This window comes from Larus michahellis, chromosome 10, assembly GCF_964199755.1.
Source record: "Larus michahellis chromosome 10, bLarMic1.1, whole genome shotgun sequence".
NCBI lineage: Eukaryota > Metazoa > Chordata > Aves > Charadriiformes > Laridae > Larus > Larus michahellis.
In genome coordinates this window covers 4,561,362-4,588,534 of record NC_133905.1, presented here as the reverse complement: position 1 = coordinate 4,588,534, position 27,173 = coordinate 4,561,362, and the positions used below count along the sequence as shown (strand labels likewise).

Sequence of the window (27,173 nt, the reverse complement as noted above, 5' to 3'; positions counted from 1 at the left end):
GAAGGAAAAATCCAAATCCCATCTTCTTTTCCACGTGCTTGTATTTTGTTTAAATGAAAACGGCTCCAAAGCACAAAGTCACCGGGGTCTAAGCTAACCATTATTCATTCCTGGAGCTGTAATCGGGGGGAAGTGACTGCCTGACCTCACGAAATTTCATCAGCGGTGCACGTGCACTTGCGCGTTCTTGGGAAACGACACTTCCTGCAGCCCTGGATTGACTGAGATGCGACTCAACAAGAAGGTACTACGGTTTCTTCCCCAGTCCCCTGTATCCGTTACCCCACAGGAGAGTGAAACGGCATCTGTGCTAACGAGAGATAAGCGGACGATCCAACGCACACAGGGCTTGTCCCAGAGGAGCCCCGTTTCACATTTCCAGACTCGCTCCTCTGCAAATGACAGGGAATTAGATCGACCTTGAAAACTCGACTCAGCGCAGCTCGAATCTGCAAGCAGAGAGCATTAAACTCGAGTCCCTTTCCCGTCCGGGGATGACAAACTTCTGTTCAATTTAAGAGCATGACCTCGCCGTGGGCTGTCTGCGAGCGCCCTGCACCGCAGCAGACACTTGTCCTGTACTTAGTAAAAGCAGTGTGGAGGCGTTTGTTTTCGAGATTAACACGTGCATCAACCAGAACCTTTCTTAGGCGGGACATAAGCAAAACTCCAGGTGGTTCAGGCTGACACGAAACTGCTAGAAATGCAAATTGCTCACACCAGGGCTGCACAGGGGCGCGTGGAAACGCGTTCCCAAGGAAAGGCTTCAGCGCCCGGTGCAGGGTGAGGTCCTGGCCGGGAGGAGCAGGCTGACTCAGCAGAAGGCTCTTTAGGGTGAACAAAAACCAAATCTGCAGTAAAGCGGGGAGCGAGCAGAGGTCGGGCAGGTCAGATCCGTGCTCTGACTGCTCCAGGCTGCTGAGGCCGAGGGACAAGCCTGGCCAGGGACTGCAGCACCTCGCCCGACTTTCGCCCACAGCCCCAGCAGAAACATTGCAAAATAGATTTCTTCCAGCCTTTCCCCAGCGCAAGATCTGGCAGAGAACAAGCCATCTTCTCCGGATAGCAGCGAACCCCCCGCTAGGATCCCTGCTCTGCTCATGCTGTACAGGTACAGAAAAAAAGGGGGAAGAAAAAGGGGGAAAAAAAAAAAAAAAAAAAGGAAGAAAGCTGCCAGGCTGCTCCCGTGTGCAGCCGGTGGAGCCCGGGAGCGCTGAGCTGGCGGGGGGAAGATGCCAGCGCTCCACACTCGCTGCAGCTTGACAGCTTCTTCTCTCCGCAGCGATGACACCACCCCCTGCCCGGGGCACTCGCCAAACCCTTCACAGCAACCGTCTGGCCCAACGGCGGGGTTTTACAAGGCTCCAACTGCAGGAAGTCTCTCCCTTCAGAAACCCTCTGCTTGCGATACACGTCCCAAGGAGAAAAGCAAACAGGCTCCCGGCTGGGCCATGAGGATGACTTTTGAAGACCGCGTTAAACCCTGCAGTGGAGGGGGAGATGCAGCAGCTGGAAGTGTGTAGAGCTCAGCACAGCACCTCGCCGGCACCGGTGCACGGCGAGGGCAGCAGCTGATGGGACCAAAGCATCCGTCCTTTGCAGGGCTGGGGTCGGAGCAGCTGCAAATGCCTGCAGCCGGCAGCATGCGCTTGAAGTCCTGGCCACCTGTGCCCAAAGCATCCCCAAAGCATCTGGGATTGCCTGGCAAGAGCAACATCAGCCATCACAGCTGCTGCGTCCTGCCCAAGCCAGCTGGAGGCTGCAGACCGTGATTTAATGGAGTCCAGCCCCCCTCAGACCAGGCTTTGCCACCTGACACAGCTCTGCCCCACGACCCCACACTGTGGCCGTCCCCTGTTCCACCATCCATCAGCCCCAGCACCTGCAATGTCTCTGCTGCTGCGCCCCCCGCCCAGTCCTCCCCCCGTCACCAGGCGCCGGGTCCTCACCGCGCAGCTCTACGAACGCAGCTCAGCCCCGTTCAAACACAGAGCCCCTCTCCTCCGGCCGCTCCACCCCAACCACCTGATCGTGCAATCCCACAGCGTGCTCCCGTCCTGGGGTCTCCCACCATCCTGTCCCCTAATCGCTGTCCCCGTCCTGTCCCCCACTGCCTACCCCAAACAGGCAACGGCCCACCTTAAGAAGGCTGGAGCTCAAGGGACTCCACAGCTGGCTGAACTGCACAGCTGGAGAGGAAACCAAACATGGAGAGGGAGCTGGGGAAAGGTTCGATTCTTGACCTGTGCCTGTTTCTTCCATCAGATCTGGGATACAGCCTGGACTGCGAGGAGGAGGAGGGAGGAAGGGGGCAGGTGGGCAATGGCATTTACACATCCCTCTTCTTCCACCCGTTCATGCTGAGAACAAGTCAATCACCCCATCCCCTCCACCGTTGGCTTACCCATGCCTGTGGTGCTCCTGAGACTCCAAGAAGTTTGTGAAGGCCAAGGAATACCGTAATAAATGACAGTGCTGAGGAGGGAGTATCATCAGAGTAAATTAATGGTTCGTGCTGCATTTTGGCACCACGGCCCTGAGTACAGCAGGATCTTCCATTATGGGGGAGCTGCCAAGATCTTCGCATCCTGGCTGTCCTCCTCACTTTATAGCTTGTTACTGAGGTTCCCAGATTCCACCACAGGCAATGGTAATCCTTGGAAATTTAGCATCGCCACAATTGCATCCGAAAGCAGGGATGTCACTTAGCCAAGGTCTATTGAGTTTCTAATGGGGAGAAAACATCAATCTTTGGCAACCGCTGGATCACCATTTGGATAATAAGTATCAAGACAGTGTACGTCTGTGATCCAAATCCAAAATGTTTTTCACTGAGACGGGCAGAAGGCAGTATCACATTTATCCTTTGCGTCTTCAAAGGATGAGGCAAGGGAATAGGAGTGATGCAGAGCAAGGGACCAAAACCCCCATGCTAAGGCAGTAACATCGACCAGAAATCGCTGAACGAGGTGAGCCTGAAAGGGAGCTCAGGCATATTTCGGAGTCTCCTGTGCTACAAGTGCTTTCAGTCTTTCCTTCGGAGCTTAAAAAGGCAACACACTCCCTCCCTCCTTTCCCCCTACAGACCACATTTTCGTGCTGTCCCATCAAAACTGAAGCTCTTCTCTTGCGGCAGCGTGACATCAATACTGCAGCAGGATCCGGGGTTTCCATGACCTCTTTGGAAAAGGGAATAGATTTTAAAGCTGTGAATATTTAGGTGTACTTGTTGATTGTGAAGACAGCCAGACATGTGTGAGGTGAGGGAAAGACTGGATCATGCCCATCCCAGACTTCTGGAAGCAGCGGTGAAAGAATTTGCTGTTTTGGCTGCAGAAACTCTTAATTACGGAAGGAGGTTCTCTGCAACCACAACAGCAAATCCAGTGCCTGAACTGAAGAGTTTGGCTAGGAGACAGGATTCAGGCAGTGACAAGCCTGCTCGGCTGACATCAGCATTACCCAGGCTTTAGAAAACAGTCTGAAGGAAAGAAAACAAAAGATGTGGGTGCAACTGGATAGGTGAATGAAATCACCATGGCATTTACCAAGCACAGCTTACACCCGTGCAACCTGATCTGTCTATAAAATAAGTCGTTTCTGTAGATCAAGCATATGTGGTAGATCTTCACCCAGATATATGTAACACATGAGATATGACATACCACAGGAAATATGTACTTCAAACGGAGCAGGTGAAGTTTAAAAGGTGAACTGTAAGGGACACAAGCAACTGGAAAGCAGGCGGCGTTCAAATGGGAAACACTGGGCAGAAGGCAGATTTCGAGTAAAATACCTCTAAGATTGGCTTTGGGATCAATATTTCAGGAATAATAAGTTGACATAAAAATAGAAAGATACTGATGATGGACAAAGCATTGAGAAAGGCTGCCATGGCAGAGAGAGACTGAATCACCAACCGGGGAAGCTGAAGCTTCGTCCTGGACCAGAGGAGAGGAAATTCCGCAGAATTTAATTACGCAAGTTGGAATTCAGCAGTTTCTGCTCCTTTGCTGCTGGAAGTGGCAGGAGGTCCCAGATGCATTAGTTCTGGGCTATCAGCTGCTGCTGTGACAGTCATAAAAAAGGCAAATGAAGTCCTGAAATATATCAGGTGAGGTATTTGCCATAGCAGCAAAAAAAAGCATGAACGCTATCATCCGCAGCATTGGCGACCTTCACCTGCAGCGCCGACGGCTCTGCTCTCCTGGGAGCGGGGCAGATCCAGGCTGCTGAGAAGGGCTGCGAGGTGACTGGGTGATGCTGCTGCCCCACGGGAGGGCGCGAGGGCTGGGTGGTGCGCACAAGCTGAGCTGGGATGTGACTGTCCCCTGGGAACACCAGCAGAGAGGGACAGGAGGTGTTTCGCATGCAGGACATCTTCGTGCACCGCTTGCTCAGGGGCCAAATAGGAAGAGGTTTGGAAACCCCAGATCAGTGGGAGTCTGGCTGAGATGCAGCGGGAGGAATCCCAACTCCTTTTGGGATGGAGGATGGAGCTTTCAGGCATTTTCCAGGCTGGACCCTGGGGCCACAAGGAGCCAAAAGCCCCACTCGTGATCTCCAATATGAAATGCTGGAGAGGGTTAAAACCTGGAGATTCGGTTGTTTCCAGCCAAGGGAACTGAAGAGAGAGCACGTGTGCCTGCTCACGAGTACGCACCCCAGAGGCCCCGAGGAGCTAATCCTGACCCCACCACTGTCTCACAGCCCCGGCTTCGCTTCCTGTTGTGTCTGCGCAAAACCTAAAAAAAGAGGAAAAAATAATTGTGGTGCCTGGCCACCCAAAATGATCAGGCTGAGTGCTAATTACAGCCTGCGGCTCCCGAGCGGGTGAGTGGGATAGGTCCTGGCTCGTACTCTAGGAAGACCCAGCTCTCAGGGCAGCCCCTCTTGGAAGGGGGATGCTCTCTCTCAGACCAGAAAAAAAAAGCTTGGACCCTGGGGGAGCTGGGGTGTGAGTCCATCACAGTTGTGATGGATTCACATTTGTGATGGATTCTGGATCTGAACAGAGGAAAAGGTATCGGTGACACGAATTGACTGCCTGGCACACATGGCACGTGTGCAGCTGAACTGCGTTCACAGGAGAAAGAAGAGTTTTCAGTGAGAAACGAATAAGAACAATATCTCCCCTTTTTATCAAAAGGGGAAGCAGCACCTGGGGGTCTTTAGCGTAAAGGGATCAGTACTTGCTTGAAGTCAGTCAGTGGCAGAAATTAGGACCTGGATCTCTTTGTGGGCACAGCAATGAGCTTTTCCAGACTTTGCTGGTTTTGCCTCTTCTCCGGCACCTGTCGTGGGTGAGGAACGGGTGCGTCAGTCCTGCCAGCGATGGCTCAGTCGTCCCTGACTGCAGAAACGCAGCCCCGCTTCGCGAAGATACGCTCCTTGCTGTTAAAATAATGGCACCCAAGAGACACGGAGAAGGATCCTGCCATCTAATTTAAGAGAAGATATTGAGACTGGTTCAAAGCCAAAATCATAGCTGCAGCCACTGGCTGCTGAATCTGTCCAATTTTCGATTTTAACATCCAAGAGGGGGGAAAAAAAAAAAAAAGAGGGAGGGAGAGAGAAAAAAAAAAAAAAAGAAAATAGAGTTTGACGGCAGCAGTGATAGATCCAGACAGTTCCTGCAGTCTGAGCTCAGTTTTTCCTCCCAGTTCGATAGCAAGGCCTGGGACACTGCCTGGTTGGCAGCCGGACACTTCGACATTGTGAGATTCTTTTCAAAATGAGGTGATGTGGGAACCCAAACACCAACATCACACAGCAAACTCCAGACCCACTGACCTAACATTGCTGAAAGTAGTGACCGCTGTTTGATGGAGAAGACGACCAAGTAAGCGACTGTTTGCTTTCTTACGTGCTGCATTGGGCTGTGAAAAAGTGTGGCAATTCTGGTGTTCGCATCCTTACGCATTTCAGAGATTTAGACTAGATATTAGGAAGAAATTCTTTACTAAGAGGGTGCTGGAAGAGGGTGCCCAGAGAAGCTGTGGCTGCCCCATCCCTGGAGGTGTTCAAGGCCACGTGGGACGGGGCTTGGAGCAACCTGGTCCAGTGGGAGGTGTCCCTGACCAGGGCAGGGGGTGGCACTGGATGATCTTTAAGGTCCTTTCTAACCTGAACCATTCTGTGATTCCATGACCCCGTCACACCGCCATGTTACAGGACTCGAGGCCGTAGTGTGGGCAATCTGATGGATGGCAAACGCCGGAGACCTGGCGGAGGCTGCACGGGAGAGTGGCAGTGTCAACGCGGGAGCTGTACCTCCCGCTCGGGGAGAGCCAGGAGCATCAGTCCCAGCTAAGAACATTGATCCCTGAATCTGCAGGACATGACAGGCCTCGTTCTGCCCCCAAAAGTGAAACGATAACACAACCACTGTGTACAAAGACCTCAAGCAAGTGCTTGTTCTGCAGTGCAGCCCCGACCACTGCTTTTCTGGGCACGCAGGGAGTTGGCCAGAGAATCAGGGGATGCCCGAGGCATCTCAGACTTGCCTGGCAGCCTCCGGACCTGTGCCGAGGGCCTGCAGGAGCCGCCGGGGCTGGGAGGATTTGGGAGAAGCTCTCTCAGGTAGCAGACCAAGTTTTTTCCTGCATCTCCAGAGCTGAGGTTTGTCCCCCACACAGCTGATGGGCATCTCTGCACTTGGTTTACGCCCCAGCAGTAGGAGATTGTGCCCCCTGGGCACACTCGGAGGTAGCGGGCAGCATCCGTGCCCCATTCCGGCAGGTACAATGGCAGCACAGCACATACGAGACTACGTATTTTGGGGAGACGGAGCATTTCAAGGCGAACAGCAATATTCAGACAGGCACAGGCAATGGCAAAAAGTAACCAGTCCTATGGAGAATAACCAAAAGAGACCTTTTCTGATCTTTTCCCCAGGCCTCTGTCATGCACGGCACTGCTCCTCAAGCAGCTGCATTACAGAGAAGGGGAGAGCTCAAATATTGACCTGCAATAGCCCCCACCTTGCACAGCTTCCACGTGGCAGCTAACAGATCCCTTTGGAGCAAGCGCTGCATTTGACCTCTTTTGTTCATCCTGGGGCTGTGCCCCAGGCGAGCGGCGAGCAGGAGGAGTGAGGAGGGGAGCTGGCATCAGCTCTCATATTTACAATACAAACACACGTTTCTTGTTCCAGACCAACATCCTCCGTCGCTTGGGAAATGCCCCCTTTGCTCTTCCCATCTTTGCTTCTCTTTGCACGGTGTTTTTCTCCCCAGTTATGGCTTGTTCAGCCTGTTCTGCCTCATGACAACGTCCTCTTGCAGAGGCTCAGAACGGACACAGGTGACCGTTCGTTCCCTTCAGCAGGTGAGCAGCGAGTAACTCCTGTGGAGGAGGTTATGTGGACACGGGCAACAGGCCATCAGCTAAGGCCACCCCGTGCAGCATGGTCACAGGCAGACCCACCGCCGTCCGCCTCTGATATTCCCCCTGCTGACGAGCAAGCCAGTAACCGATAACCCAGGCTATTCCTGACAGCCGGCCCTCTGCTCTGCGGGCCAAGCCTTGGTAAAGGCTGGCTGGCTCCGCATTTCTCTCTGCTGAGGTAGAGGCGGCGTAGAATCTGCTGGAGACGTCTGTCTCGGCTCACTTTTTAGGGGAAGGGAATAATCCTCCATTCTCCGTCAGACCTACCCCTGCCAGCTCCTCTCCCATTGCCTGCAGCAGAGCAACAACCCGGAGCATCCCGGGGAGCAGCAGGTCCTTCCCCTTGTTTGCTCCAGAGCATTTTCAGACACGGCAGAGCCAAGGGGCAGGATGAGCTGACTAGCTAGGGACGGCTGAAAGAACTGCACAGGGTGCCCATGGGTCTGCAGCAGGACCCAACCAATGCCCCGATCCCGCACACCTCTGCCTGGAGGGACAGGCAACGGGAGCATTAGGAACAGGACCTCCAAGGGAGCCCAAGGGCTGTAGCTGGTTGTACCCCTGCAAGGGCCCTGGAGCAAGTCCTTCCCAGACAGCCCAGCCAGGCTCACGTAGCCCATCCGAAGGGCAGGATTAGAGTCACCGTTGTGATCCTGCTTCCTTGAGCAGGTCAGCAGGAAGGCACATCCCTGTCCCCTGCAAAACCACTGCGTGATTTAATGGCATCCCTCCATGTCACCAGCTGAGCCACAACCCTGAGGCACTGGCATGGGACCTGGAAGCTCAACCACTGGATAAGTATCTTCTCTCACCAGCACTGCACCCTAACTCTCAGGCTCAGAAATCGCCTCCAGGTACCTTGGGCTTGGGCCATAGGACTCTATTTTCAAGCACAGCCACCACCTGGATGTTGCCAGCCTCGTTATTCCCCACGGCAAAGCCCCATCTCCAGCCAGGCACCATCTCTCACAAGGAGCATCGCAGCAGCTTGGAGGCTGTCACTGGTGTCACGTCCCCCCAGGAGGACGGACAACCAAAATATGTCTGGTCTCGCAGGGATGGGGAGTAAAATGCACACATGAGCCTGAAGCTCATCTGCTTGTCCATCAGCGGGCTTAATGAAGCATTTAATTTCTCTTACCATTACGAGACTGCTGCTACAAGTTTGCACAAGGTTCGAGAGCACCCACACGACACGGTGGGCTGGAAAACATTTTGGGGCCGAGCAACAAAGAGACCATTGGAAGTTTTGGCTCAGGTGGTGCAACACTCCGCCTTGTCTGGAGGTCCTGCTGAATCAGCCAAGCACAGGATCGTGCCCAGAGACACCCTGGTACCAGCAGCCCAGCCTTCCGGGACTGCTCCCCGTGGGAAGGGAGAATGCTCCAGTCGGCAGCTCATGTGGTCCTGACTTAAAGCTGTTTCGTTCAGCAGAAGTTAAACCAACCGAGTGACTTGAACTTGGCTGGACCAGAGAGAACCGAGTCCCAGCAGCACGGCGATGCTTGAAAGCTTAGCTCAAGCTTTTTTTCCCACCGCTACACACTTTGTACCATCCCCCCCTAGCCCTTTTAAACAGCCAAACCAAATAATTAACACCCCCCCACACACACACACACACACACTCCCCTCACCTGCCAGCACTTAGAAACTGCGAGGGCTAAAACAGAGATGCGTTGTGAGGAGGTTACCCACAAAGCTAAGCTAAAAACCACAAATAAAAGCAGCTCGGAGGCAAATCTGAGCAGGGCAAGACAGGACGTGCACATGAAGAGGTTTACACCGAGAATAGCCCACGTACAACAGCCACCACGACCTGCAGCAGCGAAAGACAAATCTCTCCCATCAGCTCGGATGGAGGAACCCACACACGTTTCCATATGGGAGAAGGTGGTTTTGTGGCACCAGGGTCACCCAGAAGTGATGTTTTAGCTGCCATGATAAAGTACCATTTCAGGGCAAGATGAGGAAGGGATGCAAAGGAGGGATGAAGGCTGCACAATGGTTCAGCCTCTTCCTCTTCTCCGTACCTGGCTAAAACATGTCCCACCCCCATGGAGCCGATGAAAGGGTCCTACCAGCCCCTATCACACAGACCCTCCTCCCCTGGAAATCTCCCCCTTTTCCCCAAATGACTCTTTTGGCTTTCTGGGAAGCTACTTAAGGCTGACTCCGTGCAGCCACAGATGGCTCTTGAGGGGTGATGGGGCACCCGTTTTCAGACCACGTCTCTGCTGATGAGGCATTCCCCAGTGCCCCTTTCCCAGCCACATTCCTCAGAAGAGGTACCACAGGCAGTGACCTCTAAGGTGACACTCCCCATTCTGAGGAGACCCAGCTATACAAACCTCCTAGACAAGAGGGAAAGGAATATTTTCCAACCTCCTTCCACCAAATGCACACACTTCACACCTACAGTCCCCTGGGACAAACGCTTCTGCAGCACGTCTATCCTCAAACCACACAGTTCCTACACACACGGAGATCTGAAGGTATTGGGGATCCCCTGACCGCGCTGTTACAAGGTGTGAACGGGCTCCCCCCAGTGCCCAAGATGACTTCCTCTGGGAAGGAGATGAAAAGAGGTGTCACCCCCTAAAAATAATACCCTTGTTTGCAGCAACTGCCACCTTGCAGCTCCTCCAGAGTCCCAGGGCCGTGTGGCACAACTGGATGGTGACGGCAGCCAGGCTCCCTGGCACTAATGACAGTCTCCCTCTAGCCAAGAAACACAGTCTAAGAGGGGACGATGAGTCACTATTTTACATAGGATAATTCGACGGACCGCACTGCCTTTAACAGGAAAAATCGCTCACTCTTCTCGGTATGTGCTCTGCTGGCTGGAAGGCAGCGCTCCATGGGCAAGAGAGGGACAAGGGGTGTGATGCCTTCAGGAAATGTTAATTCAGGGCGTGGATGAAGGTCCTAAGATGTTCTCTGTAGAAAGTGATGGATGGGAAGAGCCACGCAGAGGGGTGAGTACACGTCCTGCGCTCCTTCCAGCCAGACGGGGAATGGATGCGCCTGCCAGAAGCAGCAGTGGTTGTGCTGAACGTCTAGGGGTGGAAACGCACGGCTTCAGGGAACTGAAGTGGGACCAAAAGTCCAAGCACACCTGCCTCCACCTCTGCGTGAGATCCCTGACGTCTGTATGCAGCTGTCGGCTGTCTGGGACCCCGTGCCTGGGGCGCACGGGACAGGAGTGGCATGTGGCATCGGGGGACGGAGCGGCAGCAGAGCTGCATCACTCGTCTGTCTGATACTGGGGCACTCACACCAGCCACAAAGTGCAAATTACTCCCAGCACGGGGTCCTGACTCACAGAAATACGAGGGGAGACAGGCAAAAGGACAGCCCAGGAGCCCTAAGCGTGTTACATGCACTCACGCGGTTCCCAGCCTGCTGGCGAAAGGCAGATGGATGCTCCCTGCTTCCTCGCTGCGGGGTTGCAGCGCCCCTTCTTCATGACTGTCACCTACCCATAAACATTTCCATGCTTGATGACTTACGCTGGATGCAATAAAACTGCAGACAGCAGATACGGGGCATTCACTCAGCCTCCAGCGCAAAGTGCCACCAGCGCAAAGTGCCACCGGACTCCAGGTTTCTCCGTCCGGATCCAGCTCAACACAGACACATTGACTTTCATAGGAAAATGCCTGAGCCCAGCCTCCCAAATGCTGTGGCAACCTTTGTAGGGACAGCAACGCCACTGTGCCAAGGAACAACGGCAGACGCCTCCTGAAGGGCTGGCGAGACAGAGGCAGCAGCCTTGCAGCTGACCCGACCCCCTTCCCAACCGCAGTCTCCTCCTGACTGTCCCCCTTGCCACCGACTTCTCAGTATCTTCTCTTCTAGCTCAAACATGTCCCCACCAAGAGCCTTACCAAGAATCACACCTGAACACGGTTTTCTGACAGGTGACACACAGGGCTGCCACAGAAATGTGACAGTAAGACCTATTTCACATCACCACCCCCTGTCCTCCACTGAAAGGATCCAGCAAATACCTCTCCAAGGGGCAGTTCCCGCTCCTCAGGGTCTGCCGTCCCTTTGGCACAGACCATGGCGGGAGACGATGCTGGGCGAGCTCCACCGCCGCCGCACCGCAGCCTGCGCGCCCCGCTCAGCGCCACACAGGGCGTGGGATGGGAGGGGGGCAGCGGGCCAACGTTCAGAGCTATTTCGGATTTTTCTCCAAACCACTTAAAGAAAGAGGAGTCTCCGCTGAAAAGCTCTCCAAAGAGACCTGGCAAGCACTGCTGACAATGTAATCCCCACTGTCCATTTCTGTTAATCCTCTTAGCGCTTTAACAGGAACTGGTGGTGACTTCTCACCGTCCCCAGCGTGCAAGTGCTCCCAGGGTCTTGCTGGACCCCTTGCACGCCCCCCCACCAACGCCCTTCGGAGGGGCACGTCCCAGCGGGCTGCCGGAGCGCTGGCGTGTCGGAAAGAGACAACGGCCCCGTGTGCGCGTTTCCCTTTCTCGTGCCTGGACGACAAAGCCAGCCCACAGAGCTCCCCGCTTGCCGTGCAAACTCAGCACTCCGCAGCTCACGCCGGAGCTGAGAGATGATTGAGCGTTCCTGCCTCTGCAGCCAACTCCGTCTCGCACGTGCTGTGCACAACGGCTCAGACAGCAGCCACGGAGGCGGCTGGGAGATTTGAGGGGGCGTCCTCAGATGTATGGATTTTTTTTAAGCTGCTACAAAAAAGAACGTTAAACTCCTGCCGTGAGATTGGGTCTGGACATCCTGCACTGCTGCACATTTCTACTGCCTGTCACAGGCGCTGGGCAGGAAAATAATTCTCTTTCTAACTTTATTTTTTGCCGTGTTTCCCCCCCACACACACACACCTAACAGGAGACTGCTCAGCCTTTAACAACTGCCTGGAAGAGACTCCTGAAACCTGAAATCCCTGGACAGTCCAGGCTTCAGCCAGACGACTCCTGCTGGAGGAGCGCTGGCTGTACCCGCGCCAGCGCAGGGACCGGCACTCACTGGTTCCAGAAGTGACTGTGATTCAGAAATCTCTCTGCTGGACATAATTTAAAACCACTTGAGCATTACTCTTGATGCTCAAGATCCTGGGAGGTTTACTTAGGAAGAAGTTATTGCCGTTGCCATTAGGAAGAAGATACTAAAATTACATATGGAAGCTCCTTGTTTTCTACAAAGCCTCATGAAAGCTCTTTCCTCTCTTGACTCCCGCTTCCTTGCACAACTTACTTTGCCTTTATGTTTCTGAAGGTAATTTTTCTTCATTTTTCACCGATGGCACCTCTTGGGCCATCACAGTGTCAGCAGCCATAGCCAGGCAGAGGGGTTGTCACAGCTGCCCCTTGGCTGTGTGGCTCCCTCCTCCCCAGAGACCCGGAGGGCTCAGGCTTTGTTTTTAAAGGAAGGCTTTGTTATTCCAGTTTAGTCAACTTGAGTCAAGGATCAGCCAGAGAAACTGTAATCAAGTGATGGAAAAGGGTGACAGCTATAGGATTAGCTCACAATAAATCATGCAGAGAGGGAAAGAAAGAATCCAGCTGCTTCAAGCAACCTGCCAAATGCCACAGCATCGTCTCTGGGGATCAGAGCAAGACCAGAGCCAATGGCAGCTGGACACTCTGTCCCATTCCTCCTAAACCCACACGTGCCCTCAGTGGCAGGAGGCTCTGGTCACCGGTGTCAGCCTGAGGCAGGTGTCAGAAAGGTTTAATAGAAGGATCACAGGCATTTGAGGTGGTGGGATGTATTTCACTGGGGCAATGTGCTTAGCTGTCTGCTGTCACAAGGAATGCGATTGAGATCTTTATAGGAAACGGAAAAGTAACAGTTTCCAGCAGGAAGACAGCCTCTGCGAGCAAATAAAATATCTGTGCACAAGCACCGCGCAACCTTCTGATTTCAAATGGTTAATTTCTCCTGCAAGCCAAGCTAGAAGCTTTCCAAGAGCGATTTCTCTTCCCCATTATGCCTGTTGGTCTCCTGGCCCCGGCTGGCTGCTTGCATATATAATACAAGCCTGAACTGCCAGCATTTCCATTCCTTGTCAATAAACTCCTCCTTTCCAGTCTGCTGCTCGACAGGAATTGCAGCAGAAGGGCTTGCGCTGGCAGTGCCAAGGCAGAGATCCCTACCGGGATGCACAGGAGCTGATTTTTGGCTGGCAAGGCTGCACCAGAGACCCTGCTCCCCCCTGCACACCCCCACCCCGCGGTGGTGTCCATACCCCTGTAGGCTCCCATGGCCGGCGCAGGCTCAGGCGACCCGCAGCTGCAGAAAGCTCTTGGGCTCAGGTGGCCGCGTGGACCTGCCGAGCCAAGAGCCCATCTGCACCAGCCCGCTGCCTTCTGCTCCGCTGCCGAGGCCACGGCGGGCCGAGATCTGGGAGATCAGACTGGACTTGCTCAAAACCCGCCTGCAGTCAGGTCTGGCTCAGGCAGATGCCGTTCGTGCCCTCTGCACACAGGCTCCTGCACACAGACAAGAGCAAACGAAGTCTCTCCCACGCTGTATGGCTCAACGACTTGCCTGCTGAGTACGTTTCAAGCCATCTCGTCAGCTCCACGCATCTGGAATTGATGAAAGCCCCGGCAAGCAGATCTTGGGGAAAAAAACGCACACTCAGCAAACCCTTCCCAAGGCACCACCTTGCACACAGCCGCTCCCTCCCTGGCTTTGTTTCTCGGCTCTTGCCCCTCTGCTCTCGGCAGGGACAGCTGAGGGTCTGTGTCCTGCCTTTCTACGTGACAGCAGGTCCTTCACCTGTGAGACTCACTGCCACACGGTACAGAGCAAGAGGCTTTACGGCGTGTTGAAGAGATGCACAAGCTTGCAGAGGGGGACAGGAGCTAATTACAGCTGCTGGAGGCTAGGGAGAACCATCTCCAGCGCGTAACTTCTCACCGCATAGCTCCTCGTGCCTACTTCTGCTGTATCTAGTAGTGGGTGTTGCCTGAGGCCACCAAAGAGCCCCGTCTCCCCAGCCAGCATGTTTAAGAGGGGACACACAAACATCTCCAGTGTCACTGCAGCACTGAGACGCGACAGATCCAGCATCACGAGTGTGAACTTGTCTGAGTGTTGGATCTATGTCCCTGTTGCTGGTTAATCCCTGGGAACGGCTGTCAGCATCAGGTGCTCTGAAGACCTCTCTTACAGGACACAAGCAAGGTCTAATGGAGACCTCAGGAAGAAGGGAACCAGGTGTCTTGCACCTACACCCACCCCGCAGCGGCTGTTCATGGGCAACTGAAGCAAAACTCCACCAGCGTCACCCGTCTTGTTTCAGGCTCACAGTGCCTGTGTCTGCTGGTCCCATTAAGCTACAGGGAAATCAATCTCTCCGATACTGCCAGGACTAAACTTGGAAAAGACCCAGCTGTGAATATGCTACTCCCGCGCCCTTGCCAAAAGGAAAGGCCCGGCTCTGCAGATGTCTGCAGGACTGAACTCGCCGCCTCCCTGTGCCACGGAGAAACATGACCGAGCAGAGCCACGTGCTTGCAAGGCACCAGGAAGAGAATGGAGATGGGGAATTGCTGAGGAGCTTCTGACCTCCAATTAGTTTCTGCTAATTGCCCAGCTCCCTGCCTTGAAGAAAGCCCTCTGGAAGAGGTGGGCCAGCCCCAGAGACACCCACACCGGGCAGCCCCAAACAAACATCACCTTTGAACCTCACGTCAACATTACCCATCTTCCTGCAAGGTCAGTAATTCACAGCACAGAGCAGTGAAGCAACATCTGGCCAGAGAGCGGGCTTGGGTCAGGTTTCAGGTTAGCGGTGAGGTTGCAAATCCACAGGGAGAGCAGCGCTCCCGGAGTGATCGTTCCAGGGAACGGCTCAAATCTGTTGCCGCTGCCCCCTTCCCGGAAGGGCTGGGAGAGCAGCCAGGAGATGGAGGGCTATAAATCAAGTGGCGCTTACAAAGAGAAGAATAAGCTGTTAGCACCACTGTGACAAGAGCCCCGGGCTCGTGGCCTCAGCGTCCCTCCATACCACAGGTGACAAGATGATGGGAAGGGACCCACGGGCCACGACATGCCCTGTGCACTGCTGTGACGGTCCAAAACATTCAACAGCAAATCTCCACACACACATACCATGGGCAGAGTTGCCAGCACCTGCCCATCTGCCACGTGCAGCTAGAGGCTTGCTGATCTGCACTCGAGCCACTGCAGAGACAGTGCCACCTTCAGAAGAGACTTCTGGGGGAGAGAGCAGCTTCAAGTCCAGCTGGATAATGCTCTGAGGGAGTCTGAAAATTAAGTCCCATCACGAAAAAGCTGGGTCTCACCAGCATCGGGTGCCTCTTCAGGACAGCGGGTCTCGGCACCGGTGCTCAGCCACGGTTCGTTCACATGGCCACGGAACAGACTCACCCGAGCGCGACACCGGAGTCGGGTCCGGGGCAGTGTGGTTTGCAGCATCTCCCAGCTGCGGAAACAGCTTCACGATGTGACACGCTGTCACGAGGGCGCGGTGACGGCGATGGGGCAGAGCAGCACCGCTGGGAACGCTGCATGCGTTTGTCTTTCATTGCCTCAGTGCATCCGAGGTGATCGCGATCAATGACGGGGGGGAAAAGCAGGGCACGTGAACGGAGAGGCAGGCAAACAGGGCTCGAAGGAGCCAGGTTGGGCTGCCCACGGGCCTGGGAACGGCTGGCGCTTGGAGAGCCCGGCTGTCAGAGGAGGAAGCTCTTGCTGCTGCACAGGGAAAGACCAGAGACGGTGCGGGGCGGCTGGGGCAACCCAGACAGCAAAAGTAGCCAGACACTGAATCCACATGCACTCGCACCCTCAAAACCAGCCCCTCGACCATTTTTAACACCAAATGACGATTTTCATCTCAGCACAGAGCTGCCAAAGGATGTGGCTTATGCGGCCAGGCTTTCCTGCATGGGTAGATGGTGACGAGCCACTTCGGCTGCGGATGTAGGTGCCGAACCCGGGGGTGACAGAGCTGCTGCAGTGCTAACCAGCGGGGACAAAAACTGCTTTCTTCTCCCTGGAAAGACCAGCTCCTTCCCAGCCAAATTCCCATCAATCTGCCTGCCCATAACTTTACAACTGTTTTATCTAATGAAAGCTCATCCAAATATTAAGAGTCCAGGGCACTATGGGGAAAACAGCAGCAGCCAGGCCAGCCAGCCCGTTCCTCTGCCAGGCTGCAGGAATTCCCCACTGGCTGGCTCAAGGCTGGACACCTCCATACCCTAAAGCTAAACCTGCTCAGCACCATCCCAGCAAGCTAAAGGGAACGGATTTGCACAAACTGAGCAGATTTTGAATTCCTTCTCCAAAGCAAGGAAGATCTGGTCTATCTTGAAACAAAATTTAGGCTTCTGCAGATCTTTGCCTCTGAGCCTGCAAAAGGCGGGAGTTGGAAGGGTTACAAGGCAGAGATCTTCAGAAGCTTATTCACCCCAGCTACCCCAGTAAGGGCGGCTGCAAAGGGCCTGGGAAAAATGAAACCTGCTCAGTAGCATTCAAAAGAAATGTTGGGGGAGAGCTCAGCTTCCCTCAGACTAACCTGCCCCCCAGCAAGCCACCATAAAGATCACAGGATCACAGAATGGTTCGGGTTGGAAGGGACCCTAAAGATCATCTCGTTCCACCCCCTGCCCGGGGCAGGGACACCTCCCACCAGCCCAGGCTGCTCCAAGCCCCGTCCAACCTGGCCTTGAACCCCTCCAGGGATGGGGCAGCCACAGCTTCTCTGGCAACCTGGGCCAGGGGCTCACCACCCTCAGAGTGAAAAATTTCTTCCTAATATCTAATCTAAATCTCCCCTCTTCCAGTTTAAAACCGTTACCCCTTGTCCTATCATTACACTCCCTGATAAAGAGTCCCTCCCCATCCTTCCTGTAGCCCCCTTTAGGTACTGGAAGGGGCTATAAGGTCTCCCCGGAGTCTTCTCCAGGCTGAACAACCCCAACTCTCTCAGCCTGTCCCCACATCCGTGGGTCTTGCCAGGCTGGGTGGGTCAGCAGGACAGCACCAGGTTCAAGATGAATCTCCGATGGCTCCAGATCCCACGCAGTGCTCTCGCACAGCCACTCACCAACTCCTCATACCGAAAGGCCATTTTTCAGGCAGCTGCCCAGGGCAAGTCGCAGCGATGCCCGGGGCTGACGCTGAGACGCATTTGCCAACTGCGTGTGTGCATGGGGCAGCGTGGCGTGTTTGCTTTTTGCAATCGCTCTCCTGTCTGCGGGGCTCAGACTGAAGGCACTCTTCAGGGCACTCCTGTACTCTGCCCGATTCAGCCCAGCAAGGGGGGAGCAGAAATGTGGGGGCTGTTAAATGTTGGGGTGACAGCTGAGGATACCAGGCGCTGCGGGTTCATCTGGCTACTAGGTTTCCTTGGCTTGCTCAGCTCCATGCAGAGAGGAACAGGCACTGGTAGGTCGCTGAAACCACGCTGCCTCCCGCAAAGTCTGTAGACATCCCAGTGCCTGGTGCTGCTGCAGCCCCCATTTGCTGACCCCGTCTCCTGACGGCAGGAGGCTTGCAGTGCGGTTGGCACCGGGGAATGTTGGGCATCACTTCTGTGTGGGACGCGAGCCACACAAAGCCACTTCTCACACCGTGTCCTTTGGCTCCCCTTCCCTTCCCTGTTCTCGTGCACGCTGCGTTCATCACGCTGCGAGCACCACGCTCTCCTTCCAACGCAACAAACGTAGAAGCAGCTTTGCTCCCCTGCTCATTAAAATCATCAGACAAACAAAACCAAACTACGTGTCCCAGTGCTACCTCCTACACCGGGTGATCTCCTGTGAAGAACCTGCAGAAAGAGGAGTTCATCTACCCGAGCAGTGGCCACCCAGCTCCTGGGGACACAGAGTTGCTCTTTCTTCCCACCTTTGCCTTAGACTGAGACTTTGGCTTCCCTGTGGAAGCCACGGGCAATTGGGAAAGGGAGAACAGAGCGAGCTCAGGCTGCAGAGGAGATGTCAACTGATTTTGTTGCGTAATTTACTGGAATTACTGCAAACCTGCAGCAGAGTGAAAATCGGGTTGGACAGAATAAACCTGGACAGCCAGCAATGAAGCAACGATCCCGGCATCTGAAGATGAGCATCAGGAAAGGAGGACATCTGCACAGGGCAGCAGCGTGTGCAGGGTGCATTCACCAATTAACTCCCACCCTGCTGGAAGGATTTTACTGCCAAGGAGGCAGCTGGCTTTGAAGAAGAGAAAAAAGATCCATGTGAAATGGTGGCGAAATCGCAGAGTTGAACATAGACCTGTCCCAAAGCTGCAGATCGAGACGGGAGACAGAGGCAGGGTGACCCCGTTTACAGCAGTGCAAGCTCCACGGGAGCAGGTACGTGTACGGGAGAGAGGAGACTGGTCTGAACTGGGCAGCAGAGGCTGGGAATATTGGGTTCAACTCTCCACTGACACCAGTCACTCCCCTCCACCCATGAATGTATTTACTGAGGGGGAAAAAATACCCCCAGCTCTTAGGGAAGCTCCATGTGTCCCTGTTGTCAGCATCGGCGCAAGCCGTGCAGCGAAGGCAGGACCTAGGCATGGCGACGTTCACCCCAGGCCACCGGAGCTACTCTGCGAGATGCTCCCTCCCTCTCAGATCACTAATAGTCTTTAACTGCCTCTTAACAAGGAAAGTTTTGGGCATTTGCCCAGCTGTGTCTCAAAGGCTTAATGTGAAACATTCCCCCCTTGGCCCCGCAGCGGTATTTGGGGAGTTAAGCTCTTCTCTGGGTACTCGGCTCCGAGTGGGAGTAACGGGAGTTCAGCACCTAATGCCTTTGTAGTTTCCTGGCTTCTGATAGAGGGTCCCGGGAAAGACAGCTGTGTTTGCGCTGGGATTAAGATGGAGGGTTTGTCACGCTCTCCATTCAGATGCTTGCGGGCAGCAAGGACCAAGGAAGAAAACCCAGCACATCATAAACCCCAGCACCCCCAGGAGTGCCCTGGCCACCGCGTGAGCACTCGCCTCCAGCCTCAGACCTGACTGATGATCGCCACAAAGTCCTTCCCGCACCAACACAGGCAAAGGTCCTGCTGCTCCCAGGAGACGTTTTTGTGGAGTCCTTTTTGCAGGATAAATAGGAGTGATGGGGTTTTGGGAGCGGGGACAGGGCAGAAAGTGCAGGTGCAACGTGCTGCCGGTGAGAAACAGCCGGGCTGGGATGGCAGCGGGATGCGGGGCCGCCGAACCGAGACGCAAATCTCTCCCGCAGGCACAGAGTTAACTCCTGGCGTGCTAAGCCCCCTTCTTCCCCCTCCCAAACCCCTCGCACGTATCAGAGATTCTCAGGAAACTGTAGAAAGCCAAGACGGACTAGAGAAAGCATTCCTCATGAAAAGCCTGGCTCTCGGGAGCAGATGGGCTTCATTACTGTCCTGCTCTCAGCAACGGACCGAGCAGATTTTTCTACGACGACAGGTCATGGCTACAGCATTTCACATCTTCCTTAAACATGGCAGATCTGAGGGCTTTCCGGCCCGCGTTGCCCAACGCCTCAGCTGACAAACGTTGCCGTACTTCGAGCACTGCCTTTGTGCGCTGGCTCCTCGAAGGGCAGCGGCTGCATCCTGGGCTTCACGACCCCTGAGACCGGGAATGCAAGACAGGCGAAACTGCCCCACGACAAAAGCAAGCAAAACAAAACCGAAAAACCAACATGGTCTCGGAGGGCGTCTTAAATTTCGCATTCATCCCTGCCCGCGCTTGCAGCGTTAGCCAGGGTGAAGGCAGCGTAGCCCTCGTTATCTGGAAGGCTGAGGACACGCGTCAGCCAGCTGCCAACACGACCCAGTCTCTTAAAGCCTTCGCTGGCCGAACCGCACTCCTGTCCCAAGGCAGTGCCTGAATTTCAGCCTGAAAATACCTTTAAACAATAGGGAGGAACTGAGGTCTAAAATAGGCTCTTTCCTGTTCTGAAAAAAAGATAATCCCTGGTTTGTAAAGGTCTGCTAATATCTGTGTGTGTGCGTAGCCCTGTTCAGGCTAGGTCTAGGTGCACTTGTAGGTCTAGGGACTAGTGCACTGTGGGACCTCAGTCAAATCACGTATGAACTCTATAATCTCTATCACTCCATAATAACTCTTCCCCCCCGAACGAACAAATCTTTAAGCACAAGGTCAGAGATGCCTGACAGTTCACAAGGGTAACTGCTGACTTTGGGTTCATAGCTCAGAAAACCTGAAAAGCCAGATTTGCAAAGATCAGTAGCAAGAGCTTCTCCGGGACCTGCTGGTGCTGAGAGATGCTGGGCTGGGCACCAGAAACCACCCCAAAGCTGGCAGAGAGTGGTGGCAATGGGTATCTTCCGTATCCACCTTGGCATATCAGAGGGCTGCTGAACGACGAAGTTCAGTTTCCCGCCTGTGACACATGCTACGTACCGGTGGTGCGGCCTCTGGCATTGCTGCCCATCTCCATGGAACACCCCTGTCTTCCACCCTCAGGCTGGTGAGGTGGTACCTCCACTTCGGGAGTAGCTGGAGGAGGCTTTGCTCTGTCAGTGACCAGACAAGAACCGTCTGGTTGATGCAGGAGCAGACGAGGATGGAGAGAGGGACCTTTGGTGCTTCCCTGCTGGCAAACCTTTCTGGAGCGGTATCGCAACCTTGGCACTACTACGATCCTGGTTCTTGTATCTCTCGTCATGAAAGAGTCAGATCGAAAGCTGAGTACGTCTGACCCACAAAGCCCCGTGGAAGTCCAACAGCTCATGCCCATTGCAGGTTGTGAAAGATCACGGGGAGTGCAGAAGCCAGCGCTAAGCAAGCGCTGCTACAAAGATGTAAGAAGCAACGGCCGGATGCTGCAGTCAGACAGAAGCGGGGCAGAAACAAAGCAGCATTTTGAGATCGAGGGTTTTTCCTTCTTTCTTACTGGAGAAGGTGATTCAGCGCTGGAACGAACTAGAAAGAAGAGGAAGCGGAGCACTCCCCGTCCCGCAGGCTGCCTCTGTGCAAGGTCTGCTTTTGTCCCCCCCCGTCACCTCCAGTACGCACAAGTCACTGGACTGGACACAGGAAGGATGGGGCAAGAACGGAACAGCCCCGCTCTTACGCAAGGGTCTCTTGGGATCAGACTGAATTGCCGCAGGCTCCCAAAGGTGCCTCTTCCTCCAAACGCTTCTGGGACTGTCCCCTGAACGGCAAGGGGACTTTTTCCTCAAATAACACTGGTCAGAAACGGAAGCCTCAAGAAGGGGAAGGTTACGTAAAATGCTTCATATAGCACCCAGTTGCCTCTCATTAGGAAATACGTTCTTTTGGGATGGAGGAGCTGGTTATTCACTGCTTAGGAGACTACAGGTTTGTGCACACATCCCTCTGGCCCCGCACTCGTGGCCTGAAAACTGCCAGCTCTCTCGACGTCAGTACAATTTGCCTACTCACGGCTTCACCGAAAGACCTACCATTGGGGTGGCCCCACAGCACTTTTAATTAAGGTCTGCAGAAACCGCAGACGCAGATGAACGCAGGGCCTTACCACCTGCCACTCACCTCCCTCTGACTCCTTCAGATGTTCTCCCTTCTCTCTGCCCCACATCGGTACCAGCACGGTCACCCACAGCTCCCCCACCGGTGCTAAAATCAGTGTGGTTCCCCCGAGAACAGCAGTGACCAAGGCTCTGATGTAGACAAGGATCAGCAGCCTCCAGCATTTACCGCTGTGCCAGTCTAGACACAATACGACCGGAGTTAGACGAAACAACAGGCCAAGAGCCGCACTGCTCATTCCCACCTTCTCTGTACATAAAATGTACGGCGTGCAGAAACCAGCATAGCCACCAGTAACGACGCGCCACCCCTGGAGGAGGCGGCAGAGGAAGATCAACTCAGAAGACGGATGACAATCACGCTAAGGCCAGCTGGGATCTCCTGGATGGACACCAGTACAACCAAGTCCCCCTGATGGACCGCATCACTTCACGCACCAAGCTGAGATGGCGTGAGGTTTGCCCAGGAGATGAGCATCTGGCCTGCCCACATCACCAGTCCGGATGCAGGAGGGCCTGGAGATGCTGAAAGGTGACTGCTCCAGCCAAACGCCACAACTACCCGCTGTGGCAGTCAGTAAACTCCAGCTGCCAGCGTGCTCAGCACCACTTTAATACCTTCCTGCCATGCAGACATTCTGCCACTGGCCACGTGTCTGCGAGCCTGGAGTGAGACAGCTGAAGGCCAACAGGACAGACAGGTCATTACCATCCCAAAGAGAGCAGGGGACACTCCGCGTGCTGCAGCTGCACCCCACGGCCAGGGACAAGGACTACAGCCCCCGCGGCCACCCACCGGTACAGCCAGCAGCGAGGAAAGCCAAAGGGAAGCAATCGGGGATACGAAGTCGATGCACGCTCAAACCCACACGCGGATGCTCTCCCTGGGGAGCACTGAGACTTCTCTCACCTCTCCTGAGCACCCGTGAGGTTGGCAAACACACCCGAGCCCATTTCTGCCTGCGAGGAGGTACAACGGGGCATTCTGCCACTGACTTCAGCACAAACCAACTCAGCCCAGCACCAAAATAACCAACTCAGCGGCATTTAGGAGCAGAGTTATTTCAGCACACGCTGGCGTGTGGGTGTTCCTAGGGCAGAACAAGAAAGCCTTATTTCAGCACAGCCACGGAGTTCAGCGCAAACCACCCCAACGCACGACTGCCCGGATGGAGTTAAAAGTGGGAAATGCAAACGCAGGAGTCAATTCCTGCTCCCCGAGAGGAGTGAGCCCTTAGCACTCTCAAACGTAAAGGTTTCTGCTTATATCACCTTTCCTCCCACGTTGTACGCCTTGTCGGGGTCACAGGATGGTTCGGTCTCTAGGCGGTTAGCAAGGATTAATTGAGCACGTTACACGTAACGGAGTGTGGGTGGCCCAGGAAAGGCGACCTGCTGAATCCTGCTCAAGACGGAGAAAAGGATCTGACTGCTCCTGGGGGAAGCTCACAGCCCTGCTGCTTTTCCCAGCATTTTTCTTCATTATTATATAGAAACCAAACGACACCAGGCAACTAGAACTCCAAATAACCTCAAGGCCACCATCACTTTAAACACGGCATTTTTGCCTGCAAATTGTTTACCTATTATTGTAACTTGTACCTTCTAAAATTCAAGTAATGGGCCTCAGTTTGCTTTTCTTTGGGATAAAAAAAAGAAGCGGTTTTTAGCTTCCTTCTTTTCTGTATTTGGTAACGACCTTTCCTCTGCTAGTGTGAGTTTTTCACAGAACTAGACAGGAAAGGAAAAACTGTAAACTGAAAAATAATAAGGGAAAGAAATGGCACAAAAATGAAGGCTGGAACCCAGCGAGACAACTATGAGGCTACAAAATAACCAGATGTCAGAGAACACAAATAGCACTTTAATTCACCTCTCTTGTGAGCCTTAAGGGGCAAATCCGCAGAGGGTATTCACCACCCTCGCAAATGGGCTTCCACCGAGCGACAAACACCACAGGCCTCCACCAGGTTGGGATCCCTACCCCAGACCTATCACCATCTACAGGACCTTGCAAAAATCACACTTGCCCAGTATGAAGGAAACAGATTTGCAGCCTGTTAAGGGCGTCGCATTTCCCAAAGCCTCAGCTGGCCAGTGCCTCTCAAGGGAGCGTTCCAGACCTGAAGTCCTCCAAACCCCTCGTGAGATGCCATCGCCATTACCGTCACCTGGTTTGCTCTGACCTGACGGGAACTCTGCGTGAAACTGTGTTGAGATCCTGCAAGGGATTAAAGTCAAGTAAGCACAGAAAGTTCTGCTGACTCAGACACGCAGAAGTCTCCTTTTGAAAACCAGAGTCCTGAAAAGAGCCACGTTTTCCAGTCAAATACTAGAAAGCGAATCCAGTGTAAAACGCGATCACCTCTCTGTCAGGAGCCCTGGAGATTACAGCCCCATTCAGGGCTGAGCTTTTTACTGAACAGTCCCAGTACTAAAATAAGATACATATATTGTTTCTTTAAAAAAAAATTACTAAGGAACACAATACTGATTGTGGTCTTCTGGGATTTCTGAATTCATTTGACAAACTTCATGTGCTCTTCTAGAAAGAACAAATGCTTGCCGAAACTTAACTCCTTTTCAATCTTACTCAGCCAACAAGTTGAGACTTTTTTATTTTTAGGAAAAAAACACATTAAAGTGATGGAGCAGCTCCTATAAAAGGAAAATCACATTTAATTTAGTCTACACTGATAAAATTCCACTAACGTTTCAGTCAAATCAGGCTTCTGGATTTTAAGACGTAACTTTAAAGGCCCCCTTGATGGATTGCTGCTGTAATCAGAAAACATTAGTACATTGTTAAAACTACAGGAATTACCCAATAACGTCTCTTAGGAAAGCGGAGCTAATTTCCCCAAAAGAGCAGAAAGCAGGCAGGGAAATAAATAACCCCTCCAGTACAAAACTGTTTATATTTTAGTTCTCTTATTACTGAATTGTTTCCCAGCATGGCAGATATTTCTAAGAGCACACACTAAAGAAGTCCCTTGAGCAATTCAACCAGATTCCCCAGGACTTTTAGTGACCGTGAAACAGGCGCTTGTGGAAGGGGGCAGCTCCTCTCCCTGTCCCAGCCCCAGCGCAGCCCCGGCGGGACTGCGCGAAGCCGCACGCAATTTCACGCCCCGCTTTCACTGAACGGGACGGGGACCCAGAGAAAAGAGAAGGAAAAAAAAAAAAAAAAAAAAAAAAGGGAAAAAAAAGAAAAAGCAGCTTGCCTTTAAAAATGAAAGACGAATTCGGCTGCCAAACAGCAGCGCTGCGAGATGGCAAGCCGGTCACGCGTGGCAAGCAAACACACACAGCGGCGAAGTTCAGCCGTCCCAGCCCAGAAACGTGCAACCTCCGGGAACCCCGGCAACGTTCACCGCCGGACCCGAACTTACGCTCCCCCGCGGATCGGCCCCTCTGGACCAGACCGGCCCCCTCTGGACCGGAGCGGGGCTCGCCGGCGCCCAAGCGGTTTCGGGAACCGGCGAGGGGCTGCCCGCGGGTCCCGCCTCCCGCCCGTCCGGGGGTCCCGGTGCGGCGTGTGCCGGCGGACCCACCTGGGTTGAGGCTGCTCTGGAAGTAGAAGACGATCAGCAGGAACGAGCCCAGGCAGGCGGCCAGCGCCAGCCGCGGCGCCCGGCTCCGCCGCATCCTCCGCCGCGGCTCGGCGGCGCAGCCCAGCCCAGCCCAGCGCCCCGGGCCCGCCGAGCGCCCGCCGGCCCCGCACCGCCCCGGGCGCCGCTCCGCGCCCCGCCCCGCCCCGCCGCCCCGTCCCCCCGCCGCCAGGAAGTGACACCGGAGCGGCTCAGCCGCGGGAAGGGGAACTTGGCCCCCCGGGTGTCCCGCAGCGCAGGGGATGGCGCTGGGCGGCCGGTGGCCGCGGCGCGGTTCGCCCCATCCAGCCCCGCCGGAGCGGCGGTGGCAGCGGGGGAGGGGGGGGGGACACGCGGTGTTGGAGGCGGGGGGGAGGGTTTCCTCGCCCTGCCAGCGCTGGGGAGTACGCGCTTCCCCACCAAACTCCCGTGATGGCTTTAAAACTCCTCGCAGGGGAAGAGAGAGTTACTGGTGTGCTGGCAGGGGGCGGGAGGTGCCTGGTGGCTTTTCTCGTAAGCATCACAAAGTTGTGCAGCCTTAAAAATATACCTCTTCTGGTTTATTATGTTTTGGCTAACCCCCTGGCCCTGCAGACTTTAGCCGAAAGCAATAATGCTTCTGACTAATTTTGACTCAAATCGTAAAGTTATGCAGGAGGAGGACACAATTTTCTACCAAGCTCTGCATGTTTTTGCAAAGCCAGAGCGCAAAGCTCTCTTACCACGTCCTCTAACCCCCAGGCTCTGTAATTGCAGGCAAAACAAGCTCTGAGCTTCTGTTGCCCCAGTTTTGAAATAGCAGTAATGCTGTTGACCCACCTCTGTAAAACACTCAAGATCTACTCAAAGGCCACTTGCCAAATTAGAAAGTCCGGCTGAGCGCTGGATTTCCACTGACAACAGTCAATCACTGCTTCTCTCTTCATCCCGAAAATACTTCGCTTTAAGAAAAAGAGGACAGCTCAAGGAGGAGCCACTCAGAATGACAAAGAAAGCCTGGGTGTGTGCACATGCTGGGCTTCATTCTGCCCTCATTTAGGGCACAGTAAACCAGGAGAATAAATTCATTGCAGTGAAGGAAGCTGGAATGAAATAAGAAGCCGAGCAGTGCCGTGTAGGCCAAGCTGAGCTATCACCATGCAATTACACAGCTCTATAAAGTCCCCGTTGGATGGTCTAGAGGGGGGCAACAGAAATGAGACCACCGCTGAGATCCTAATGTACTTACACCTCCTTGCAAGGTCACAGCAGTGTCTGCGGTAACCCGTTGGAAGGATAACCTCAGCTCCTGAGCCCTGTGCCCGTCTGATGTGCAGGGAGGGACCGTAACCCCTGCCACCAGGGAGTGAGACAGGCAGTGCTGGGAGAGAGTTGATGGCTGATGGCCGGGAATGGCTCTGCAGACGCAGGTTGTATTTCATTGCAAGTACTTCAAGCAATTTTGCCCCCCTCGACGAGTGCGCAAAGAGCTGGGATCTGCCTTACGTGCAAAGACGGGCTGAGAGACCCCGGGGACAAAGGGACTGGCTGAGTCCAGGCGGAGAGGAGGGACTGGTGTGGGTGAATACATTTTGATATCTGCTTACAGGCATTACCCTTGTGGTGGGGATGCACTACAAAGTGAAACCTCCCCTGATTTTTGTTTCTGATAGAGGCTTCCAACAACCTCAGAGGGGAATAAACACCTAAGGGTTTTGTCAGTAT

At 54.2% G+C, this 27,173-nt stretch overlaps 1 protein-coding gene across 3 annotated transcripts in view; it reads right to left on the bottom strand.

The window, feature by feature from the left end:
* The window catches only part of CHST13 (carbohydrate sulfotransferase 13), a 50,971-nt gene that overhangs the window by 9,942 nt on the left and 13,856 nt on the right, over window positions 1-27,173 (bottom strand). For 2 of the 3 annotated variants that reach the window (XR_012589371.1, XM_074603079.1), the window contains exon 1: window positions 25,434-25,587. The exons of the other annotated variant lie outside the window; for it this stretch is intronic. Coding sequence is in view for 1 of the 2 variants with exons in the window: in XM_074603079.1 (XP_074459180.1) it covers window positions 25,434-25,527 (94 nt within the window). In the remaining variant the exon portion in view is untranslated. Of the gene's footprint in view, window positions 1-25,433; window positions 25,588-27,173 lie in introns of those variants that run through there. 3 annotated transcript variants of the gene reach the window in all.